This window comes from Mastigoproctus giganteus, chromosome 6, assembly GCF_048544385.1.
Source record: "Mastigoproctus giganteus isolate SK-2022 chromosome 6, ASM4854438v1, whole genome shotgun sequence".
In the NCBI taxonomy this organism is placed as follows: domain Eukaryota; kingdom Metazoa; phylum Arthropoda; class Arachnida; order Uropygi; family Thelyphonidae; genus Mastigoproctus; species Mastigoproctus giganteus.
In genome coordinates this window covers 161,689,396-161,713,501 of record NC_143580.1, presented here as the reverse complement: position 1 = coordinate 161,713,501, position 24,106 = coordinate 161,689,396, and the positions used below count along the sequence as shown (strand labels likewise).

Here is a 24,106-nt window from a genome sequence, read left to right as displayed (position 1 = left end):
CCGGTCTACTCAAAGAGGGTGTGCCATAAACTTCAAGTTTTCTTGAACTCTTCATTCCAAACATAAAAGGTTGGAACACTTGGTAGATCCTTCCTCAACATTAGAAAGCTGACCACTCCTGACCACTCGGCTACGGAGGCCTCATATACCTTATCCTTAACATTATGCAGAAGGAAAAAAATTGAGTGGTGACTGATGTGGCCATTCATTCAGTCCACCATGATCAATACAATTATCTGAGAAAAACAGTATGAAGTGTGTTATGTACAGCAGAATTCCAAAGAGGCAAAACCCCATCCTGTTGAAAATAAAACATATGGCTCATATTCCTCATTGTGAAAGCAGTCAATTCTTTAAAAGGTCAAGATAGGTTTGTTCCATTAATTGACTTTTCAGAGAAAAAAAGGAACCAATAATCTGATCGTGATGAAGCCTCTAACACACAAATAACCTTCAGACTACCACAAATTTTTTCATGAATTGCATGTGGTTCTCAGGTTCCTATATGTAAACATTTTGCCAATTTACATGCACTGAAACATCAGTTTTCTCCCCAGGATCTATTAAATGGGCACACCGCCCAGTGAATTTAACTGACCGCCTGGATAAAATTTAAACAATTCTCACGGTACCATATGGTACTGCTCACTGAACTCGATCAATATTAATTCGAAAATACTATGCTATTGAGGTCAATGTAACAGGAGCATATAATGCTAAATTATGCAATCAATTTTCACTCTGGATAGCTTAAGTCACATTTATAAATAGCAGAAAATTTAATAATATCGCAAAGTATTACACTTCCCTACCTGGCTACTTCATAATGCCACCCAGCCAGCAAAATTTTCAGGAGAGAACACTAAATATGAAAAGTCACTGCATCAGAAAAAGCATTTATAGGAAACCATCTTCTTCAATTCCTGTGGCATTGTGATGGCAAACAATTCACATTCTGGCCAATCTGTTGGTAATAGATGCTGCATCACTTGAACTTTATGGGCAAACAAATGAATTATACACTGTTGATTTTGGAATTTGCAATTCTCATGAAGCACATTGAAATGACATTCCTGGGCTTCAGTGGAATAGTGGAATACATTGTTGAACATTTCGTGACTGTTCTGAATTTTGACGACAGATGTTCAAGACCTTCAGCTACTTCATTGTGCCGTAAACTTCAAGTTTTCTTGAACTCTTCCATCCAAACATAAAAGATTGGAACACTTGGTAGATCCTTCCTAAACATTAGAAAATAATTACATTCAGCCTGAATTGGTGAATTTGTAGCAGCTAGCCACAAAACACATTATGCTTTCTCTTGAACAGTAGCCATTTTGTTTAATGACCTACTGTGGTCTTCATAGATTCCTGTGAACCAAGGATCTATGAAGTAAAGGGGAAAACAAACCTTTTGAGTTACTCTTTGTAATGGTGAAGAATACACCATACTCTGTAGAATACTGTTTTGGGCCAATGTAAAATGTGAGTCAATGTATTATTTTCTGCTTCCAAATCTCACATATATAAAAAGTGTAATTGAGTTCATCTTAATTCTGTTTTGCAAACTGAGCACTGGAAAGCATCTAAGATCTGAAGTAGAAATGAAATTTGTGTTCCCCTAGAAAGATGGCAAAAGCTCTCCTTAATGCTTATGCTAAACAAACTTGTCTTGCTAGACATCTTTTCCTTTGTTGCTTCTATTAGGTCACTCAACACCAATAATTTTTCTCTGCTATGTTATGACAGGGTGGTTTTTTTTTTTTTTTTTTTTTTTTTTTTAATAGAAACACCACACATGAGAGGAATTAAAACCCATAGTACATAGTACCATGCATGGGTTGGAGGGTGAGAAGATGAAAGAAGATATTTATTGACTTGAGACTTGAACTTCTGTAGATTGTAAGTTTCAGGAAATCCATAAGGCGGAAAGTTTTTCCAGAAAATGGAAGTTGAAGGAATAAATGAGGAAGAAGAAAAGTTGGTTCTGTGAGTTTCAAGATGGATGGTAAAAGGATGTTGACTAGTTGTGGCACGAGTTTGGATTACTTTGGAAGAGACAGTAGGAATTATAGAAGCTAATTAAGAAGAACAGTGCCCATGGAAGTATCTATAGAAAGGCATGCAGCAGAAGCAGAGCATCTATGAACCAGTGAGAGTGAGACTGTTAGAGATGAGTCATTAATTAATCTAACTGCCCCTGTTTTAATGGAATCTAGTGGCCTGAGAGAGGTTTTGGGTACACCACCCCAGATCTGGGAACAATATTCCATGGTAGGGTGGATTTTAGATTTGTATACAGAGTGAATAACTGTTTAGAAGAAAAGTAACGCTGAGAGCAAAAGAGAAAACCCAGTTTTTTAGATGCAGAAGAATCAATATTTGTAATGTGCTTATGCCAAGATTGGAAGTCAGGGAAATCCCCAATAGAGAGAGTCAGGGTAATCTCCAATAGATTATCTTGTATAGAAATTGGAGTGTAATCAAATATAAGCATTGGAGCAGAAGAAACTGTTTGCAAGATATAAGACAGGACTGAGTTTTAGAAGAATTGAAATCAACTAAGTTATCATTGCCCCACTGGAGAATTACCTGGAGATCAGCATTTAAGGAATTGGTACTGAATATTGGAGAAGTTGAAGCAGTTTGAGCAGGGCAAGGTTTCTTAAAGTGGAAGGTGGAAAGCAATGTGCTATCATCAGCAAAACTATTGATAGGATTTCAAGTCAATGGAAATAGATCATTAATATATAAGAGGAAAAGAGTGGGAGAAAACTGAATCTTGGGGAAACACCAGCATTAGTGTAGTTAGAAGACACAGCGCTCTCTACCATCACCTGCAGTGAGTTTGGATTACTTTGGAAGAGACAGTAGGAATTATAGAAGCTAATTAAGAAGAACAGTGCCCATGGAAGTATCTATAGAAAGGCATGCAGCAGAAGCAGAGCATCTAGTCAGAGAGAAAACTGGATACCCAATAACAAAAAAACAGTTGGCAAACCACAGGAAGCTTATTTAGAAGACCTTTATGCCAAACATGATCAAAAGCCTTTGAAATGTCAAGAGCAACTGCTTGAGTTTCACCAAACTTTTCCATTGAATTTGTCCAAAGATGAGTAACATAAGCCAGAATATCACAGTGGATTGGCATTGATGAAATCCATACTGGCGATCACTGATCAGATGGAAGGTTTCTAGATAGTTTAAGAGTTTGCCAATAATTGTTTTCTCCATTACTTTGGGACTATATTATTGGGACAATAATTGGATGGGAGGTATTTGTCACCCTTTTTAAGAACTGGCTGGATATGAGCAAATTTCCAAGCAGAAGGAAAAACACTTTAGAATTAGAAAGTGAAAAAAGTTGACACAAAACAGGAGTAAGTTCAGCAGCACAGGTTTTGAAAACAAGTAGGGAAAACCATCAGGACCTGGAGCTTTCTTAGCATCAAGATTGTTCAAAATCCTTCTCACATCTGTTTGACAAAAGACCACGGGATGAATGGAACATACTGGGAATGTGGGAAATGGTTTACTACGGTCATTAATACATGAGCTGGAAGAAAAAAAAGATTCTAGGAGGTCAGCTTTATCCTTGGCTGAGGTGGTGATAGAACCATCTGGTGTGGTTCTATCAGAGGTGGGACCAGAGATCGGCAAAAGTTACAGCTGATAGATTTGGCAAGAGACCAAAATGCTCGGCTATCATTTAGACGAGAAGCAAGTTTTCTAGTCTTAGCCTGTTCGAAATCTAGTTTAGACTGATTAATAACTGCTTTATAATTGTTGCGAACTTTAGCGTAGGCAGAAAATGAACCTGGATATTTGGATACAAGCCAATTACAATATACAACATTCTTCTCTTGAACAGACTTAAGCACATTTATTGGAAAACCAAGGTTTAGATAAAGGATAAGATTTTATGGTGGAGTGTAGAATAAAGGATTCCATCCCTACAAGACTAATTTCACTGACACAATCTGAGCAAATGTTGACATCTGAAATTTTGAAACAGTAATCCAACCAAGGAAAAAAAGAAATCTCACAGATCATCCCATTTTGCATTCATGTAAAGGCAAACAACGTTTAGGTTGGGAAAGGCCATGAGAGAAAGGCTCCATTGGAGAAGAAACCATCACCAAGTTGTGATCTGACGTGCTTAGAGGACCACTCACCTCGACCATGTACTTAGAAGGGTTGTTTGTGAGAAAAAGATCGAGCATGTTGGCTGTATGGTTAGGATTGACTGGTATTCTAGTAGGAAAATAAACATTCTGTGCAAGGTAGTTAGTAATTGCAAAAGCCTCAGCATCTCGATCGGCTGGTCAGTACAACTAGAAAACGGAAGCCAGATGGGAGTTGTGAACATTAAAATCACCGATGAAAATTACCTCACTATTAGGAAAGTTGTATCAGAGAAAGTCTCAAAGGAAGGAAGTCAGAGTTCCACGTGTTCAGTGGAGTTGGAAGAATGATAGAGGCAACAGATGAATTTGACAGAATATGGTAGAGAGATTTTAAGCCAGAGAAGATCAAAAAGAAGAGATTCCAAATTACTAAGTCTATGACAGGGAATATCAGAATGGACATACGCATAAGTACCACCTTTGAAGTGAAAGGAATCGCACAACAAATAATTCTGACAACTGAGATAAGCAGTGATTGAATCAACCGATAACTGAGATTCTGCAAAAAAGAAGTACGTGAGGTTTGGCAGACTGTAAGTGGAAATGGACATCACTGAGAACTGAGATCAAGTATATCTGTGTAATGAATGAGTAACTATTTTGGAGGTTTAGATCTTTTCACAGATAGGTTTGCTCTATTAGTTTGACAAATCATAGTGTATTCAGTAGTAAAAAAAGGTGGGGGGATGGACATGCTGTATGAAGTAATGAAATTTTTGGGTATGCTGTACACATGGTAAGAATATAGCCAGATCCTTGACATAACGTGGCCTCGACAATGTCCCCCGCATACACACTACTTGGACTCCCTCCAGTCACTATCTGGCAGAGTAGATAGAGGCTGAGAGATTTTAGCTAGCTGATCCAGAAGCCTCCTAGAGGGTTACCAATAGGTTCCACCCGGTGTACTAACTAGCAGCCAGCCTGTGAACACCGTTTTAGATCTGTACCCTCGAAATGCAAGGGTAATTGGATCTCGCCATGACATCCATCATAACCTCAAAAGACATCAATCATACTTATGATGGAAGAGGTTGGGGGGGGGGGTTTCCAGAACTTTGCTCTGGAGACTAAACATGGGTTCTACCACTTCAAGCCTCCAATAAGCAAAGTGGTGGTATTGCCCCAGTTGATGAGAGTCACCTAGTATTGGTTGGTAACAGAGGGGTGGCATTCCTCCATGTGGTGTGTGTGTGTGTGTGTGTGTGTGCGCCACACACACACACACCACATGGACCTCTGCTTATGTTGGTTTGCACCTGGGTGGTCACCAATAGCGTGCTAGCTGCTGTATATCAGGACTTGCACATGGGGGGTGTTATATCAGGGTTACTAACAGTCCCACCATCATGAAGGTGCAAGCAGAGGCTGGCACAGATCAACCGGACTTCACCGAAATTAGGTCCACTTGACTTTGTCACCCAGGTAGCAAGCACAGCTTGGCATATCTGAGAGAACGTCTGAGACACCCTCCCTCAAGGACTGTGTACAAATGAAGTATACAAAATGAGATATATAAATGAAGCTAACTGTAAGCTTAAGAATGAAGATAAACTGTTTTCTCAACAATCTGATTTAAATAATTATTTATCTGCAACAACTGCTCTCAAGTTATGCACAACGTTCTTTTACCAGTCTAGTAGTTAAACAGACTGGTAAAAATATGCTCAACATTCTTTTACTATTCTATTTAACTATTAATGATGTCACTGTTCAACCTACTACCGCAAAATTTTAGTTGTCTTGCTTTTCTTCTCTTTATATGTTTTTTTTTATCAGTTTATACATATTACATAATGTATCTTTTCTGTCTGTTGTCCTTTGTAATAACTTGAATAAGCCTTTGTCTGCTAAAAATTGTCCATAATCCATGTACGACTGCTACCTTTAGTCATACTGAACAGATTTGAATAATTTTTCCTCCTTAGAATAGTAAATAGATATTTAATTAATTGCCTTTTTTTTGTTAACATCCATTATGGTAAATTTCAATATTCACATATCCTAACAAGCTAGACCTCCTACTAACATTACCTAAGAAAGCAGTGTTAACTATAATTAACACTGCTTTCTTAGATAATGTTAGGTAACTATAGTTAACACTACTACATCAGTCATCCTCAACTACCCTGAGGGGACAACTTATTCTAGTGATCAGCAATATACTGTCTGACAGTGAACCTCATGAGATTTATCCTGAATATCCATCCTGATTATTTATTCCTTTAAGGGCCCTGACCACCATCAGCTCACTTCTGAGGCATCTAGCTTACAGGCTCTGCAGTCCACATCATCTAAGCCATTTCTCATAGGGATACCCCTTAACACTCCCAACCAATCTAGCTATCCTTCTTCAGACCCTGTCTAGAAGATATGTCCTTTTTTAGGTGAGGTCTCCACACTAGAATAAATATATATCAAATAAGGTCTCAACATTGTTTTTTGAAGAAGAAAAATAACATCCTTCTTGCTGCTGGCAAAGATCCTATTGAATACAGATAATATACCATAGCCTTCCTGACTGACTAATTACACTGCAAAATAAACTTCATACCTGCAAGTATTGTGATCTCTAAATCTTTCTCATCCTTTAATTCTGTGTCCCCTAAGCTGTAAGTCACTTCCAGATTTCTTTATCCCAAATGCAAAACTTACCTTTTACTAGGATTCAACTTCAGTTGCCATCTTTTAGATCACAAAAGTAACTGAATTCAGACATTCTTAAGTAGCATAGCCTGATCTCTATTGTTAACCAACTACCCACCTTTAAATTCCAATATTCTACATGAGATCTCAATAGCATTTTATAAAGAGGAGGAAGAAGAATTTTTTAAATAATAATAAGGGGTGTGATTAGCCCAGTAGTTATGATGCCGACCACCAATGTCATGGATCAGAGTTAAAAATCCCACAGCAAAAGAAAAAGTAAAATTCACTTAATCAGACCCACCTCTCCCCAAGATTTAAGTGCACCATCTGGCGTTGCTCTCAATAACTACCACCCACCACCAGATGCAAACCCCAAAGCTCAATAGGTCCACTTCCATAGCTGGATAAAGATGAGAAGCAAAAATATTAAATATACTGCATTGAGTATGCCGCAAGATAAAGTCATTCATGTTCAGGCAAAGGGGTCAGTTTGAAAAGTCGGAGAGTCTCCCAAGGAAGACAGTGGGGCTGTCCCCTGTAGGGCTACCACAACTGAAGGACAAAATCAAGCCCTACCCCAAGGACTCACATCTGGTGAGTCTGGGCTTGGCACACCCAGGATCCTCAGCTGGATATCTTCATTCTTCTCTCTCACCAAGAAAGAGAAGATTGAAGATATCCTCAGCTGGATATCTTCATTCTTCTCTTTCTTGGTGATTCCTTTCTACTTCTCTCTCTCTCTCTCTCTCTCTCTCACAGGGGTAACTCAGGTTTTGGCTGGTGCAGCATAAGCCTCAGGCTTCCTTGCACCATATGGCTAATCATAACAATAATAATAATTAAAAACCAGGAAGGAAGAAAGAAATAGCCAAGACATGAAGTGGAGCATTGAAAGGAATATATTATCATGCAAGCATACTATGAAGTAACCAAGCTACAGACTGACATGACAATGTACAGCACGAAACTACACACCAAGTGGTTGGAACGGTTCCCAACTGTTAAGGTCACTGAACAGTAAATAGTGGACTAGAGATGGAACATCATCATAAAGAACCTGATAGCTCCTATAATCTTGGAAAAAATCAAGCAAGGTACGAGTGATAAACTACAAAGAACAGGGAATAAGGACACAAATGAACCAGAGGAGGAACAGCAAATACAAGAAGTACTATAACTCAGTACAGTGGAAAGAGACACAGTTGTGATATTCAGAATAGAAAAAGAGTGGAAGAAAGCCCTAGCAGAATTTCTGGGAATGGACCCAGCAAAGATCCATGCCATACCAAAGCAGAGACCCAACAGAATCCTATGGTAAATCACAGATCATCTAAATATGAGAATAATACCAGATTGCCCCATTAACGAAGTAACACTACATACCATCTGCACAGCCATTTACTGTGCCACTATAGCAGCCACCACAATGAATATAAGAGAAACCAGAGACCAACTTAAAACAAAACACAAAAACAAGGAACCACCAACCTGTAGCAACATGAAGATAGAAGAGATAAGTGAAGACAGGTCAACTAACCCAGTACCACAACAGGGTAACAGAAGTAAGAAGCTGATCAGAAAAGTGAAGACAGTTCTTAAGAAAGACAACATCCATAGCAAACACGAGGCCTATAATCAAAGGATTGAAGAATATCTTGAAACCTCAAGCAAAACCTGGCACTCAGCAAGAGACTTTGCCAATAGAGGGAGGGCACTGAGAGGAAAACAGATAACCAGATATTGTATGAAAACCAGAGCACTTTCTACAGAAAAATTGCAGAAGGAAGGCAACAGGTCCCCCTCCCACCCAAATCAAAAGTGGGAGGGGGACTTCTGGAGCAACTTGTGGGGCAGCAAAGTTAACTATAGAAGAGATGAGTGAAGATAGGCCAACTGATAAATGTGCCCCCTGGATAGATCTAAAATAGAAGAAAACTAAGGATATACAAGAGATGACAGAATGGGAGATTTAGGAGAAAGAAGTAAAATAGTCAATCAGGAAGTCCCACAACTAGCATAATTGTGGATGTTGTCCATCCCCGGGGAAGATAACATTGACAACTAAGAGGTTCAGCTGCACATGCAGTGAAGCAGTTCATGCAGATAAGGCAACCTGACACAATCCCAGACTCTGTGACTCAAAGAATCACTTGTCTGAAGGCTAAGGATAAAGACACCACAAAACCAGCAAAGTACAGACCAATCACCTGTCTCCCAATAATGTACAACATCCTGACCAGCTGCAGAATCAAGATACAGTCAGTCCTCGTATAGCACGATAGTTGTGTTCCTAGAAACCCTCGTGCAATGCAAAATTGTGCAATATAAACAACAGGCCCTGTGGGAAAAATAGGGTTAGGTGCCGACCACCCAAGATTGAACACACATTTGTAACAAAAACATTACCAAACACAATAAATAATCATAATAAAATATTGCTAATGCTTTTGCTTCTATCATAAGCAAACTTGTTTTTTTTGCTAGATTTTCTATCGAAACAGATGACAGCCGTTCCATCTCTTCCAATTCTTTGTGTCTTAATTTAATGGATTTTAATTACACTTTGAGTTGTTCCTACTATGAAAGTTGTTTTTATTTTCTCTGCATTCTTTGTAATTCTCGGCGTTGCCTCATTTAGGCCTGTAGCACATGCAATATCACATGGTCTTTCATTTTGCTCAAGCGTTTCACAATTTCATATTTTTTTCTCTATCGACAGAGGTGGACTGGCCATAAGCTTTACCGGGGAAACCCTGGTGGCGGTGTGATTTTGGCCATAAACCATAGTATGAGGCCACTATAAATTTCCCCGGGTAAGAATTTTTGACCCAGTCCGCCTCTGTTTATCGATATTGCTTTTCTTTTTCTCTCTGAATCTGCAGTGTCTTCACCAGGACGCTTCCTTTTCATTTTTAGGGAATAAGCACAATTACAAAATGAGGAGACACACTTGATACACATAAACAAAGCTGCACACGTGTAGCAACTGATAAACAACACCGTAAAGGCAGAGTTACATTATTAACACCTCACATTTTACTAAAGCACATTTCTAGGGGTTACTACCATAAAACAATAAAACAATTTCCAGTTGCGTTTCTGCTAATGAATCTGTTATAAACTGGTAGTAAACTCGATCTAACTGCATTTGCGATTATACCAATTGCTGGAATTGTGTTGGTTTTTACGTTATTATGGTGAAATGTGTTTCCCCATCACTGATATAAAAAACAAATACATTTTTAGAATCTTCTCTTCATTCCTATCGTGTTGCATTCGGTTGGGTGATTCTACGTTTGACTGCCATTTCTTGTAAACACAAAGGCGAATCGTGCATAAGCGAATTCGGTTCGTGTTATATAAGATGTCGATCCCCTATTTATAAATCGTGTATGATCAAATTCGTGTAGTGTAAACATGCGTTATACGAGGACTGACTGTATCAGACCACTTGGAGAGCCACAACATCATGGCTGAGCAGCAGAAGGCATGTACACAGATGAGCAATTGACCATTGACATGGCAGCTCAGGAGCAAGCCTAAAAGAAGCACCACAACCTGTACATGGCCTACACGACTACCACAAGGCCTTCAACTCCACGTCCCCTAACTAACTAATAGAGCCACTGAAGATCTACAGAGTCAACCAGACACTGACACACCTCCTACATGTAACTATGGTGAAATGGAGGACCACCATCAAGGGCAAGAATATCAAGACCAGGGAGATGCCCTGAGCCCATTGTAGTGTAGTTCTGTCTAGCACTGTCCATCATGCTCAACAACGGCAAGTACAAATATATCCTAAAAGAAGGGAGGAATGAAAGAAAGAACCTGTACACACTCTCTCATGAGTAGGAATCTCTTGCACAAGACTGAAGGATTCATGCTCACCAAATAAGACTAAGTAACCAGGAACTATAGGAAATATATCACCAAGGGCCTTGGCGTGACAGATGACATGTGTCGATGATGCTACTGGACCCAGAAACAATTCCAGCACATCACCATGGGATGAAGGGCTATCACCTAGATGGAGTACACTCATGACCAGGTCAGCAGGATAATACATCAAAAACTAGCACAAAAGGACTAGTTGATCAATGAAAGCATACTGTATTACAAGTATGAACCTCAGGCCAAACTAGAAACTAACAAACTATACTGGGACTGTGCCATAATAACAAAGAGGATCCCACAAAAGACCAGATACAACCCGCATCCAGTGCCAGCCAAAAGCATGCTCAACCGGTTCTGTTCAATAGGGCTCCGTGCTCAAATGGTCAAAACAATATTGTTGATTAATGTATTAAATATTATTTGTATTTAAAATTTTTGTTCAGTATAATATAAAATTATTTATGTCTTAGTTACTGTAAAATTTGGGGGGGAACAAAAAAACATCACTATTAGAAAAACACCCCGCATAAGTATTGCACAGGACCCAAGGGCCCCGCAAATTTTGAGGCCAGCTCTGCCTGCACTGACAAGAAGGAAATGGCAACCTACCTGATTGATACTGTGGTGCCCAACACCAACAACCTCCAGAAAACCTACGAGGAAAAGATTAGGAAATACAAAGATCTAAGGCAGGAAGTCAAAGAAAGGTGGCATACGGAACAAGTAATGACTTTCCCAATCACAGTGTCAGCCACGTTCATGGTTCCACAAAGGGTCTCCATAGCAGCAATAGGCCTCCCAAACAATGCTGATGTGAACTCCAGAAAGCCACAATCCCTAACACCTGTAGGATAGTCAGAGAATTCCTCAACCAATAATAGTAACCTGACATAACCACCCACAAACACATGGTACCAGAACTTGTTATGGGATGGAAGAAGGGGGGGGGGACACATTAGAACAAAGAAGGAAAGAAATGAGCCTTTCTGGTTGCCTGCTTACACTGAGGAAAACTTCAGAAAACTTATCAAGCCCCTTAACTCCTCTGGTTTTAGTAGCTGTCCCAGAAATGTTTACACTGAACATGCCCCCCCTCCCCCACTTCCACACTGTTTTCAATATTTATAAACAAAGGCACATGAAGCCTGGCATCTGAGCCAAGATCTTTCCAAATAAGTGGCAAGCAGCATGTTGTTTCATGAGAATGTCTTAAGAATAATTTACTTCAGTTCTAAAAGCAATGCATGAAAAAATATTTCTACTGACAACCAAATGCAAATATTTTTAGTGGCTATGAGGATAGAAAATAATATCTTTTACTGCCTCCAGTGTAAACTGTACATAATAAAAATTATGCTAACTACTTTTTGACTGCACCTGATATGTCAAATAAGTATTACTCTTATTAGAAAACTTAAGTGATTTCATTCACTACAAGCAAAAATAGTAAGGATACTGAAGCAACTTACCAAAGCAAAAAAAAAATAATAATAAAGCACTCACTTTTTCAATATCTGCAACATCGCTTTCATAGATTTCTGCAATAGTCACATGATGTTTTGCAGCAATTATAAAGCGTCCCTAGAAAGAATGAAAGAAAATAACAGCAAGTTGATTAAAGTGAGTAAATAAAGTAAAAAAAACAAAAGCTTTGTTATCTAGAAATCATTGGGAATGGGTATTGGTGCTTAACAAAATATGACAACTGCCATAAGGAATGACAGAAATATACAGTTTCATTAAATTTTCCATGTACAGTTTACTGTATACAAAACTTTTCAAGTAAGCAAAGATCTGAATAAATATTAGCAACCAATCCTGTAACCTATTATCTGGCATACCCATTTTCTTCCTATTTTTAGGAAAATTTGCCAATTTTTAGAAAAATCCAAAAATTGGCAAATTTAATTCTGAGGTTAGCTGTTTGCAGAATCAAAACATCACTGATTGTGTAGTGTGGGGATTTCACTGCAGAGACAAGTTTTTAGTTTGCATCTACTATACAGGAAATTTTTTTAAAAGTCATGGGATTGTCTATTCAGGAATGCTTAAGATTAGCAACTCTTTGATAATTAGCAATGGATTACTCACATTTCTCAGTCTTGCAAGATTGTTATATTTACAAACAACTTTTATCCATTTGTACCTTCCCTAATTAAACTGTAAATTTTGGATGACTAAATGTCATCCAAAATAAAAACAAGTGGCTCAGAGGCTTGCAGAAATTCCAAATGCAAACAACAGATGCACTGTTAAAGAAACTTGAGAGCAGGTGAAGTGATTGTAAAGATTTTGGTTTACCTATTTGCACCAGGGCCAGAAGAAAGTCTTTGTAAGTCCTGGGTACTCGTAATAATAGCCACAACATAGAGAGATCAACAGGTAAATATTTGCACTGCATAAAATGTGTAAGTTCGTTCGTTATTTGGTTTTTAGGAGCATTAGCAACTAAGGCCATATTGCTCCGGGATATGCGGTGGTCATTCCTTGACCTTTCCGCATACTCCGTATTTGGTGGTGACGGGCTCGAACCCCGGTCTAATCAAGAAGCATGTGCTACGCACTGCTGCTCCTTCCCACCTGGCTACGGAGGCGCCCAATGTGTAAGTAACACAATATAATCATTAATGTTTGTAGATGTATTATTATTGTAATATAGAGATTTTATAAAGTAATTCAATTAAAGCAAATCATTAAGTTTTGATTTATAATGAGTTTTAAATTTTTTGCATTAATTGAGATATTTCCGAAGCAAAAGCCTTTTGTAGCTCATGCGCATTGTGCCCAATGGATAATCCAGTTCTGACTGATATGGTATATTGTGGAAGGGTAAAAAAAAAAGTATATTTTTACTGTACCATATAATGTTCTCACATATACCATACTGTAACTTTCACTATAAAAATGCAGTCATTTTAATTATTTTTTTTTTTTATGACTATAACATGCACACCTGAAATCCAAAAAATTACAAGAATTGGCAATGGTTATTCTCAAGGTTGACAGATTTGTGAAGTATATCTGTACAAAACTTTTAAAAGCAACAAACTAACCTATTTTAACTATAAGAAATCTTGCAGTTTACTCTAACGTACACTACACTTATAACACTAAGCTAATTAGCATTAGCAAGGCACATGATACAAGAAAGCAAGCTTATATAGCATCAGCCAAAAAAAAAAAAAAAAAAAAAACCCTTATTTCACCCATCCACTTGCTCCAAATGTTTATCGAGTTCTGCCTTGAATCTATTTAAGCTATCAACTTCTACGACAGATGTAAGTTTGTTACAGCAATCAACCACCTGCTGGCTAAAGACAAACTTCCGCACATCTATCCTACAACTGTCTTTCCTCAATTTGAATTTATACTGATTTGAAATTATTCTGAGCAAGAGGAAGAATCCCATCAGAATTGAGCAAGCTCAAACCATTTAAGATACACCTCAATCAGATCACTTCGCAGGTGCCAAGTCTCCAGACACTGTAATCTGCAAAACTTAAGCCTTTCTTCGTAAGAGCAACCCTTTATTCCATTCACTAATCTTGTTGCCCTTCTCTATACTTGTTCCAACAGCTCTACATCTTTCTTAAAAAGAGGCCTCCAGACTGGTATACAGTACTCAAGGTATGGCCTGACCATTGCCTTATACAAGGGGATAATCACCTCCTTATCCCTGCTAGAAAAATTCCTGTATATCATTGACAAGACACCATGAGCTACTCTTGCAGACCGTCAGCACTGCTCAGAAAACTACATATCTGCATGCAGAATTAACCCCAGGTCCTTTTCATTCTTTACCACTGTTAGTGTAGTACCACAGAGTCGATACATTACTCTGGGGTTACTGCTTCCCATATGTAGTACTTTACATTTGTCAATGTTAAACTTCATTTGTCACTTCTCAGCCCATCTGCTCAACTTTTCTAGATCCTGTTGCAGCAGTGTACTGTCATTAACAACCCTGCCAACCTTCGTATTGTCTGCAAACTTGGACATTAAGCTTGATATACCATCATCAATATTATTTATAAATACAGAAAACAATAATTGACCTAACACTAAACCCTGAGGAACTCCACTAATAGCATTAGTCCACGAAAAGCAGTGTCCATTGATTACCACTCTCTGTCTTCTCCCACTCAACCATCCCTTTATCCATTGCAGCAATTTGCCTCCAATGCCACTCGGCTCCAATTTGTGCAGCAGTCTTCCATGTGCAACAGTATCAAAGGCCTTTCTAAGATCCAAATACATGATATCAAAGTTATTCTTTACATCCAGTTCCTTTGTGACTACATCATCCAATCAAATTAGTCAGACAAGACTTCCCCTTAACAGACCCATGCTGTGTCCGAGCTATAACTGAAGTCTTGTCTAGATGATCCTGCAATGCTTCATTAACCAGTGCCTCCATTAATTTTCCTGGAACATAAGTTAAACTAACAGGTCTGTGTTCCCTTTGATCATCTTTTGTGGATTGGGGTTACATTTGCATTGGGGTTTGCTTACTTCCTTTGCTGCCTTCTTTAATATAACTGGATAGATTCCATCCACTCCAAGTAGTAGTAGTAGTAGTAGTGGCATGTGATGCAAGAAAGCAAATGTATGAGCTTATGCAGCATCAGCCAAAAAAAAAAAAAAAAAAAATCACACCATTCCCTCCAAATGCCTGTCCAGTTCCTCCTTAAATTTATTCAAGCTATCAACTTCCACAACGATAGATGGAAGTTTGTTCCAGCAATTAACCACCCGCTGGCTAAAGGCAAATTTCCGCACATCTATTCTACATCTGTCTTTTCTTAATTTGAATTTATGTCCCCTTAGGTTCGTAATCTGAACAAGTGGAAGGATCCCATCAGAATTCAGCGTGCTCAATCCATTCAAGGCCTTATATACCTCAATCAGTGAAATACCACCACTTTGCTTATTGGAGGCTTGAAGTGGTGAAACCCATGTTTAGTCTCTAGAGCAAAGTTTCCGGCATCCCCCCCCCCCCCCCATACTTCTCCTTCAACCCATGCACGGTACTAAGTGCTATAGGTTTTGATACATTTCGTGTTTGGGGTTTTCATAAAAAAAAAAAAAAAAAAAAAAAAAATCAGATCACCGCACAGGTGCCTAGTCTCCAGCCACTGCAATTTGCAGAACTTAAGCCTCTCTTGGTAAGAGGATCCCTTCATTCCCCTCACCAATCTTGTTGCCCTTCTCTGTACCCGCTCAAGTAAATCTACGTCCTTCCTAAAATGAGGTCTCCAGACCTGTACGCAGTACTCAAGGCGTGGCCTGACCATTGCCTTATACAGAGGGATAATCACCTCCTTTTCCCTGCTAGCAAAATTCCTATATATCATTGACAAAACCCCATGACCTGCCCTGGCAGCCTGTCTGCACTGCTCAGAGAACTTCATATCTGACTGCACAATTACTCCCAGGTCTTTTTCATTTTCTACCACCTTAAGTGTAGTACCACACAGTTGGTACGTTTCTCTGGGGTTATTTCTACCCATATGCAGTACTTTGCATTTGTCAAGGTTAAACATCAGTTGCCACTTCTTAGCCCATCTGGCCAAATTATCTAGATCCTGTTGCAGTAGCAGACTGCCATTACTGTCATTAACAACCCTGCCAACCTTTGTATCATCTGCAAACTTCGACATTAAGCCTGATATACCTTCATCAATATCATTGATAAATATACAAAACAACAGTGGACCTAACACCGAACCCTGTGGGACTCCACTAATAACATTAGTCCAAGAAGAGCAGCACCCATTGATTACCACCCTCTGTCTTCTCGCACTTAACCATCCTTTTATCCATTGTAGCAACTTACCCTTAATACCATTCTGCTCCAATTTGTACAACAGTCTTCCATGCGCAACAGTGTCAAGTGCCTTTCTTATGTTTATCTTCAACAATTTCTCCTCCACTTTACTCTCAGTTATTACAAGATTATCTAGCTTACTGCCAGAGTCTAATAAACCTCTGGCATTCACCTCCCTGAATGCCAGATGTGAATGTAGATGCAAAATATTCATTTAATTTGTTAGCTACCTGAGCAGGATCATCAACTGCTAAACCATCGATATCAAGTGGACCAATCTGATTCATCCTCTTCCTCCTAGAGTTTACATAAGTAAAGAAGTCTTTGCATCCTTTGCCAAAGATTTCTCGTAATCTGCCTTCACGTGCCTAACCTCCTTTGTGACTTCATTACAGACCAGCTTATATCTATCGTAGGCTTCTGTGTCACCTGTTATTTTATATGTATCCCTTTCATTTTTCTTCTCTGTCACATGTCTAATTAGTGTATCCGACATCCATTTAGGCCTAAATCTTGAACAATATTTCTTAGTTTGTAGAAAAGCCTAGTAGCTTCCAAGATTAATTCTTTGAATGCTTCTAATTTTGAATTTGCTGTTGGTAACATCATCAGTTGGTCCCACCATATAGAATTTAAATACTGTCTCAGACCACCGTAGTCACCTTTATGAAAGCAAAACCCTTCCCTTTACCCTTGATGGTAGTTACCTCTTTGAGTAAATCCCACTTCAGCACACTGTGATCACTGCCACCTAGTTGTTCCTATATCTGCAGGTTCTTAATGCATGAAGAATCACTACTGATAATCAGATCAAGAGTATTACTCCCTCTAGTTGCCTCCCGAACATGCTGCTGTAGAAAATAATCATCCAATAAATCCACAAAAGGCTTGCTAGTGTGAGTGACCAACCCACAAATTAAAATCCTCCATTATAAGACACTCTGATTTACTGGCCCACTATTTCTCTGCACAATTGCTCATTATTCTCATCAGATTCATTAGGCATATAACACACACGTACTCTCATTTTTCCTTTCCCAGTGCTTATGTCCCACCAAACAGACTGAACATTGCATTGTCCACCAAACAGACTCAACATTGCATTGTCCACCAACATCAATTGGATGCACTTCCTTAGATTTGTGTTTCTTAGCTAACAGCATAACTCCTCCTCCCTTCCTGTCCTGTCTATCCTTTCTGTACACATTGTACTCCCCAAGTTCCAATTCTGCACTGCTTATGTCTGTGTGACACCACATCTCTGATATCCCAACAATATCTGCCTTTGATGTCTGTCTGTCTAGCACTTCAAGCTCATCAAATTTATTAACTATGCTCCTAGCATTGGTGTACATGCAAGTATATATGCACCTGTTTCTACTCTTAGTTACCCTAACACAGCCCATGTATTTACTTGTTCCACTATGACTCCCAGCAGTGCTGGAAATCTCCATTGCCTTGCTTTCCAGGCTGCTGCTCAATTGCATTTCAATAGAAACAGTGCAAGAATCACTTTCACCTCTGCCAGCAGCGACTGTTAATGTATTAGTCCATTTATCCCCCCCCCAAGCTAGCAGTTTTCCGACCCACCTAACCCTGCCTTGATAGCATCAGTAAATATTCTTGCATCCTTTCTATTTAAGTGTATCCTATTCCTGTAGAAGCACTCTCTCCTGTTAACAAGCACAGACCAGGCTGAGAAAAATCTACCCCTTGGGCAATGCATAGGGGCCAAATTGATTGACAAGGCTCTCATCATATACTCCCTCCTATCATGTCTGGGTGGAATTGCAGACACTTTCAAATTCAACCTAACTCCCAGCTTTTTTCAGCATTGACTTGTACTTGTTAAGTAATTCTGCCGGTCTCCTACTCTTAATATCATTAGTGCCAATGTGTACAACAATATCACCCTTTGTGCCCTTAAAGGATGATATCTGCCCTACAACATCATCAACCTTTATCCCTGGCAGACATACCCTGGTCCTGTTCCATCTATCCTTTTTGCACAATATGTTCTCCATTTTCCTGCCAATAGCATCACCTACAACAACTAGCTCCTTTGGGACCAGCGCATTCTGCCTTGGGGGTTGCAGCTGTGTTGCATGATGTTCAAGTGCAAGCTATGGAATTGATGTGGGCAGCTGAGAGCTTGACTGACCCCTCAATTTAAATCCTTTGAGGGCATCCATCCTGTCCTTCAAGCTCTCATATAAGCTCATAACAATGCCGAGTTGGCACCTGATTTCCTCACTCTCCTTACATTGTGCACACACAAAGACATTCCCCTTGGCGGCAATATCATGTCCCATTCCTGATTGCTCCACCAATCATCAAATAAGCAGTGCCTTTCAATAGACCATGATTCAGAGGACAACCGCCCCCTCAGTTCTCCCCTGAGCAACAGCACTTCCATTAGTTTGAGCCTTTTGCTTTGCTGCTCTGTTCTGAGTCATGATTTCTATTCAAGTTCAATAAAATTCCAATACAAAATATAACCATAAACTCATGTTGTTGTTGTTATTTGGTTTTTAGGAGAATTAGCAACTAAGGCCATATTGCTCCAAGGATATGTGGTGGTCATTCCCTGACCTTTCTGCATCCTCCGTATTTGGTGGTCACGGGTTCGAACTCCAGTCTAATCAAGAAGCATGTGCTATGCACTGCTGCTCCTGCCCACCTGGCTACAGAGGCACCCAACCCTAAACTTATATCCTAATGCAGTTATAACACTATAGGTAAGTATTTCTGTATCGAACATTATATGACTTTCTTATCCCATGTCAACTTATATGTATTAATTTATGATGTTACGTTTGTAAAATATAGATTGCTATATTTATTTAGTTAAAAAAGTACGATTCAATTGACAATGAAATTTAATAAGTTTAATAAATTTTACTGATTAATTGATACTACTATACTCGCTATCTAGTTTTCCATTAAACCTTACACTATCTAGTTCGGTGCACACGTTGTATCGTATAACAGTGGCGGGAAGTTATGAACAGTTAATCTATGGACAAGAGGTATTATTTACTTTGATAGAGTAATAATAGAGTTTAAGACTACCCTTGTATCTGAGGACATGATAATATAAAATTACACCCACCCATACTTTCTTGTGCAAAGTCATACATGTTATTATTATTTTTTTGGTTTAAAAGAATAGTCTTCGCCAAAACCACCAATAATTTCACAAAAGGGAGTAATGAAATACCTATTTTTTTTTAATGGATTGTCTGGAAAGCAAAGGATATGACAGAAATATTACATGATAATTGTCATATAGTACCATTGAGAACTAGATTGTTGAATTCAAAAGCAGTCGCAGAAGCATCACCAAAAATAAACCCTGATCTGGACAGCTTGTGACTTTGCCAAACTCAGAAATCACTGATACAGTTCGTGACCCGATTCTGCAAGATTGCTGGACTGGGTTACAAAGACACTAAAGATACTTGCAAATGAGTGAATCATGTGTGAACAGATTATATGTAGGAATCATTGGTGTGGATGCATTTTTGTGTGCTCCATGTACTCACCAATAATGCACAATATATACATATTTCTTATGTAGTACCCATGTGTTCCCAAGCCGACCGGGCTAGTCGGGTGGGTAAAGTGCCTGCCTGGCAACCCAAAGGTCGTGGGTTCGATTCCCGCCTCGGGCTTGGATCAAAGTACTACAAAAAACCTTGGGAGGTGCATTATGGCCACAGAAGCCTATGCGCCAACAACTACCAAAAAAAAAAAAAAAAGTGTTCCCTATGGTATTAACTATAAGAGAATATCTTCTTTCATCTTTCTTTCATATTAATCAGATAATTTTAATTATTAATATAACGGTGTTGACTGCCGAATACGAGTTAACTCGTATTTGGCGATCTGGCCCAGGATGCCACCTACGATTTAACTTGGACTGGTATGACTTGCCTTTCAGGTGCAGCGATGAGTATATTTGTAGCAAATACGTGCAACTGATGGATAGTGGGCTTCTGCGATAAGAATGAAAAATTAACCACGGCATCAGAAAACAGAAAATTTATTCACAAAAAAGAAATATTTTATTTACAAATACATAAAGAAAAATATTTTATTTACAAATACATAAAGAAAAGTGTATTACGATAATATTATGGTGTTTATTTGTGATATTTTTTGAAACATTCCTCTACACAAAGAGCAGGCTTTTCTTGGCACACTGGGCAATAATAGTGTTTCTCCGCGTTTTTTTATTTCTGGTACATATTCGACACGGCTTAGTCGGGCGTGCTTTTTTTTCAGTTGGTGGTATTGCCTCTAAATAATGAATGCTGCATTCTGATCTAATCTTCTTTGGAACATCTAGAATTTTTTCTCCAATCAAAGATTCAATAAATGTTCCTCTGAATTTTAGAGATTTTACAGTGTAACCTATAACTTGACAGTAAAGGATGTATACTCTATGTATATATATTTCTAAAATATGTCATGCAATTTTTTTCGGCCATCTGATGGTTTTTCTTAGTGCTGAATAATATGACAGCATTTGATCCGACCGATCTATGCCAGACATTCTGTTATTGTAATCTCGAATTATGTTGGGCTTTATCAAAATTTTTCCATTCCAGTTACATACCTTGACCATTTGAACAACGTGTTTGTTAGAAATAGTGAGAACTTCTCTTTTATCCCTCCACTTACAAACTACAACAAGCCATTTCGTTGCCATGCAACTTCTCTTTTCTTCAATTTTCTCATCACCAGATCTTTTGGATTTTCTTTTCTGTTGATGTGTAATGTTCCACATACTTAAGTTTTTCAAGCAGACAACAATTTCATCAGAGCAACAGAATTATAAGAATTGTCCCTTGTCTAAGTGGTCCTCAAGCAAGTATAGCACAACTTCAGCAGTATGACCTACGTTTTGTTCAGTTTCTTCTGATTTACCTGAGTAAATTTTTATTTTCATAACAAGGCCGTTGGACTTGCAGTTTGTAAAGTTTGATTCTGTATTTGTGCTTTTTGTTTTTTATGTACTGGCAGAAATTCAGTCTCCCGTGCCACAAAATCATCAACTCGTCAATACAGATGTTTTTATTTGGTACGTAATTATTGCGCATAACATTATTGAAATGGTTCAAAATCAGTCTTACCTTGTAGAGCATGTCAGCAGATTGTAATGAGTTATCTGCAAAGTAAAAATATCGTAATATCAACTGGAATCTATTTCGACTCTTAAAAGAGCGCCAAAACATAACATTGTAAAATGCACTTCCATTTTGACGACCTGGCATATTTTTGCGATTGTCCACATTTTTCAATTTCTTGCCTAACGTATAAATTAGTTTGTTCCACTAATAATGTAAGAAATTCTTCCGAAAAATATAGCTCTACCAGTTTTTGTACACTAAGTTCTGTTGTATCCATTTTCGAACCAATGTTCTCTTCAAAAATAAATTGTGGAGGATCTTGTGCTATCTCATTCCACAAATTATTATCATTATTTGACGTACTTGCCTGGGAGCAGGCTTCGCCTTCGCTATCCTCACTTTACTCGTTAGAAGGTTCATAATTGTCACTGTTGGAACCAGAATCGTACGGCTCATCAAAAATCAAGCTCTTCTTATCCATGTTTTAGGTTTTTTTGTCTGTTTTTTTTAGAAACACGTAAAACTAAATACAACATACATACACGGCACAGTCTATGTCACTACTACAGATTTACACACAGTGCTGACTCATATATGGCGAATTCTACATGTAACAATATGTCTCGAATTAACTTGTAGTTGGCTGCCGCAAGGAATTTTCTATTACACACACTGTCTACGAGATAATTTGAGAAGCTTTTTTTAGGAGTTTTGTTGATGAATATATATTATAATTTGGGTTTTGAATAATTTAACATGCCTAACTCAGATTGGCATCAGAGACCGTTCACCCAAATAAGCCGTAGCAGTCAACGTGGTTAATAGTACAATGGCTATGGATGAGTATAATATACCTTGTTTACAAGGCTATCATCTAACCTTAATGAAGAGAGCCAAATGAGCAGTATCGAGGGGGGGGGGGAGTTCAAAAACATTTGTATTTACCCAGAAGTAGGATAGAAAGATTATTATTTATTTATTATTATTACTTTTTTTTTATTTCATACCTAGAAATCTCTATACCAACCTCGCAAATTTTGGTTTTGGTCTGACAATTCTTTTTTTTTTCTTTGCAGCACTGAATGAAGTGTCATAATGGATAAAGTGGAATACAAATCAGCAATTCAGTTCCTCTTTCTGCAAGGAAAAACACCCAAAATAATCCACGAAGAAATGCTCACTTTTTATGGATAAGACTGGCCAGGTTACAGTTTATTGTATATTGGTACAAACAATTTAAATGTGGAAGAACTGCAGTGCATGATAAAGAAATCTCAGGATGCACAGCAACTGTAACAGAAGAGGTGTTTTGCAAAAATTGAGGCATTAATCCTGGAAAATTGCCATATTAGCATCAAAGAACTAACTGCTAAGCTGCAAATTAGTGTAAGGTCTGTGGAGAACATTTTCTATCAACAGTTGCATAAGAGTAAAGTGGCTGCTAGATGGGTTTGCAGACTTCTGACCCCCTTACCAGACTCTCTCTCTCTCTCTCTCTCTCTCTCTCTCTCTCTCTCTCTCTCTCTCTCTCTCTCTCTGAATATATTACCAAGAATGCCTATTATGATATTACAAAGACAAAGCAATCTGCAGACATAAAAATGAATTTTTAAATTGGAGGACAATAGCCTTCTATGTGACTGATGGTTTTTGAAATCAGTGTGACCATCAAAGTGTTAAGTAGTGATCCAGGAAGCCAGCACTTCTGGTCCAAGGAGGTGAAATCCACTTCAATCCTGTTTTCATTGAGAAGAGAGTTTTAATATCTTTTTTAGTCTGAGGACCAAGACTGCATACAAAGATCCTTTCTTTGGTGTGAATATCTGTTATATGGTATATTTTCTAAAGTGCTTAGGTAATTTGAGGGGGATTCATAATGACTGTTACATCTGTAACAGTACCCTGAGGGATGCTGTGGATAGCAGCATCATGTGTAAATTGGATGCGCAGCAGTTTCCTACTAGAAGAAAGCCTCTATCTCCACAAAAATGAGGCCAAGAGAAGCAGAGACATCTGCACATACTGAAGGCTTAATAGAAGTCTGAGTGGAAGTGATGATCCCAGTTGAACTTTGGTGCCTTGGTATTTACAGGCAGATCAAATGAATAGCATCTCTTTTGACACAGTGAAGCTTGATGGATTGGAAATTCTATTGGTTTCTGAAGTTAAGCACATTCATTTGCTTCCCTTCATATATATCTGAGGTGGAAGCAGAGAGCAACTAGGCTCACTTAACAAATGGGGATCTTCAGGTATTTTAGGGGGCTGCTGAGAGAGGTGTGGTACAAAATAGGATCCATAAATGAAAGTTGACACCAGTAGGCATTTCAGTTTCACTAACAAATTTCTTTAAAGAAATTTGTTAGTGAGAGAAATTTCTTTTGCATCATTTCTAATATTACTTTGTT

The 24,106-nt window shown here is 38.4% G+C and overlaps 1 protein-coding gene across 2 annotated transcripts in view; it reads right to left on the bottom strand.

The window, feature by feature from the left end:
• The window catches only part of LOC150084707 (alpha-soluble NSF attachment protein-like), a 254,756-nt gene that overhangs the window by 114,829 nt on the left and 115,821 nt on the right, over window positions 1–24,106 (bottom strand). For both annotated transcript variants that reach the window (XM_090375441.1, XM_090375440.1), the window contains one exon: window positions 12,240–12,317. In XM_090375441.1, coding sequence (XP_090231567.1) covers window positions 12,240–12,317 — 78 coding nt within the window. The remainder of the gene's footprint in view (window positions 1–12,239; window positions 12,318–24,106) is intronic.